Below are 1,994 nucleotides of genomic sequence, written 5' to 3'. Positions count from 1 at the left end.
ATATAAACATACAGGAATTCTTTCTAAATGAGCTTGCCTTTATTTGTTTGGAAATTTTAGTACAGCATGTAACTCTTTGGATACCAAAGAGACAAAAATGATTCAGATTTAAGATTTTTTTTAAATCTTGAAATCAAAGTATGTCACTAATAAAGATGAACTTTTTTTCAACATGGTATGACAGAACACAGTAAACCAGTATAGCAAATACGTAACTGTTGACATCCAAGAGTTAAAGGACTAAGAGTTAGGAACGTGAGATGACAAATCGGATACGTGGGGTTAAATACTGCAGTTCCTGGGATGAATAGAGCTGGGATTTGTAGTTACCGAGTCTCCCTCCCAGCTTGTTACAACCTTCTGGTCTGACTGATGAGAGAACCAAAGAGATAAAGTATTCCAAGAGCTTGCTAGAGTGGCACAGGAAGTTGCCTAGGGAGGCGTGGCGATGGAAGTTAAATCTTCAGCTCAAAGAAAGGAAATAACACTTCCGGTCACGCCATCTTTGTGTCGCGGCTTTCTTCGCCAAGGTGAGTGTAAAGAAAAAGACTGATAAGTGAATCCTTAAAAACCCTGGGAAAGCCTTCCTCCTTGCTTCAACATAGGATGGAACGAAGAATTCGTCCCCAGAGTACATTGTGTGAAAAATGTTTGTGACTCTTATGGTTCCGTTCGCCAGTCTTTTTTCCCTTACTCCGAAGATGGCCGGCTGTCATCCTCTCCCCTTTCTGACTCTTGTAGACCTTTGTCCGCTGGTCATTCTTCACCTCTCATTATCCCAGATCCTCTTCCTGATTTTTCCGAGCCTGAGTCACTCCCTATACCACAGATTCTTTTCCTACCTCTTACACCCACCCTCTTCCCCGCCCCCTTTAGCCTCAAAACTTTTGCAACCCAGTTCTGCCACTCTGAATCTACGTTCTTCCTTTTCCTTCAACTCCAGTACCTTTACTCCCCTTGTCTCGCAAGGCTTCTGATCCATTTTGTCCCCCTCCTGCAGAGGCCATTAAACTATATACTTTCCAAAACCAGGTGTGACTTCAATTTCAAGGTCATCGCTGTTGTTTGTTTTTTTTTTTTTTCTTAAAAAAAAGCAGTGGCAGACATTTCAGAGCCCTAAGAGAAATCGGGTCTTGTTCAAATTATTATTGTTTATTTGTATTCTAAACAAAATTACACATCAGATACTGCAGTGGTTTTTAAACATCTACTCGTAACATTAAAACAATTGGCATAAAACTGAATCCTCACATTTTAAGGGGGATTTTCCTGTAACCCGGTGTCATCTCTTGAGGGTGGAAGGTTTCTTATCTCCTTTAGAACTTGTAATAGATCAGAAATCGTTGATAGATATGACATCCAATCACAAGTTTATTTTTTCATTTGAGTTATGCTTATTATGCAAATCCTTTTCTGGTCTCTGGTAGCAACATTGAACAGCAAGCTGGCAGATTTTTCAAAGTTTTCCTGAGAACTTTGCAAGATTATCTATTTGGTGCAAGCCCGTATGTATTTTTCTGTTACATTTGTCATGTTTGTCTTGTGAGAACATTAGTTAATCACACTCTATTATTTCAATTTTTTACCTAAGAGAGGGGGAATGATCATTAAACTTACAATGAGGGTCAGGGCTTTTCAGGCTCTAAAGAAGAATTTAACCAAGGATCTCCTTGAACAAGTGATTTATTCCTCCCTTCTGTAACTAAATAAGAGGTACACTTGCCAAAATAAGAGGTAATTCTTTTTCTAGGCCAGGTATAATTTTCAGTTCTTTTATAAAAAGATGAAGCAGAGATTTTGTGATACCAAAACACTTAGGAACTTTTGTGAAGGGAATTGCTGATGTCTCTGTATTCTCTATTCAAATCATAATTACATAGCATTTGAATGTCATACAGCTTCCACCCACTGTCCAACCATCATTTATTCATCCAAGAATTTTTTATTGAATAACTTTTACATGTCAGACAGTGTTAAGCACTGAGACTACAACA

The 1,994-nt window shown here is 38.4% G+C and overlaps 1 protein-coding gene across 1 annotated transcript in view; it reads left to right on the top strand.

The window, feature by feature from the left end:
* Positions 1-488: 488 nt before the first annotated feature.
* Positions 489-1,994, top strand: part of MAGED1 (MAGE family member D1) — a gene marked incomplete at its 5' end in the record, with an annotated part of 62,632 nt that continues 61,126 nt past the window's right edge. Inside the window, one exon of the mRNA XM_077778578.1 lies at positions 489-530. Within this exon, the coding sequence (XP_077634704.1) occupies positions 489-530 (42 nt within the window). The remainder of the gene's footprint in view (positions 531-1,994) is intronic.

Source organism: Crocuta crocuta, unplaced genomic scaffold (genome assembly GCF_008692635.1).
Source record: "Crocuta crocuta isolate KB4526 unplaced genomic scaffold, BGI_CrCroc_1.0 scaffold684, whole genome shotgun sequence".
In the NCBI taxonomy this organism is placed as follows: Eukaryota; Metazoa; Chordata; class Mammalia; order Carnivora; family Hyaenidae; genus Crocuta; species Crocuta crocuta.
Note: the sequence above shows the minus strand (reverse complement) of the source record. Positions and strands in the feature narration are given on the sequence as shown.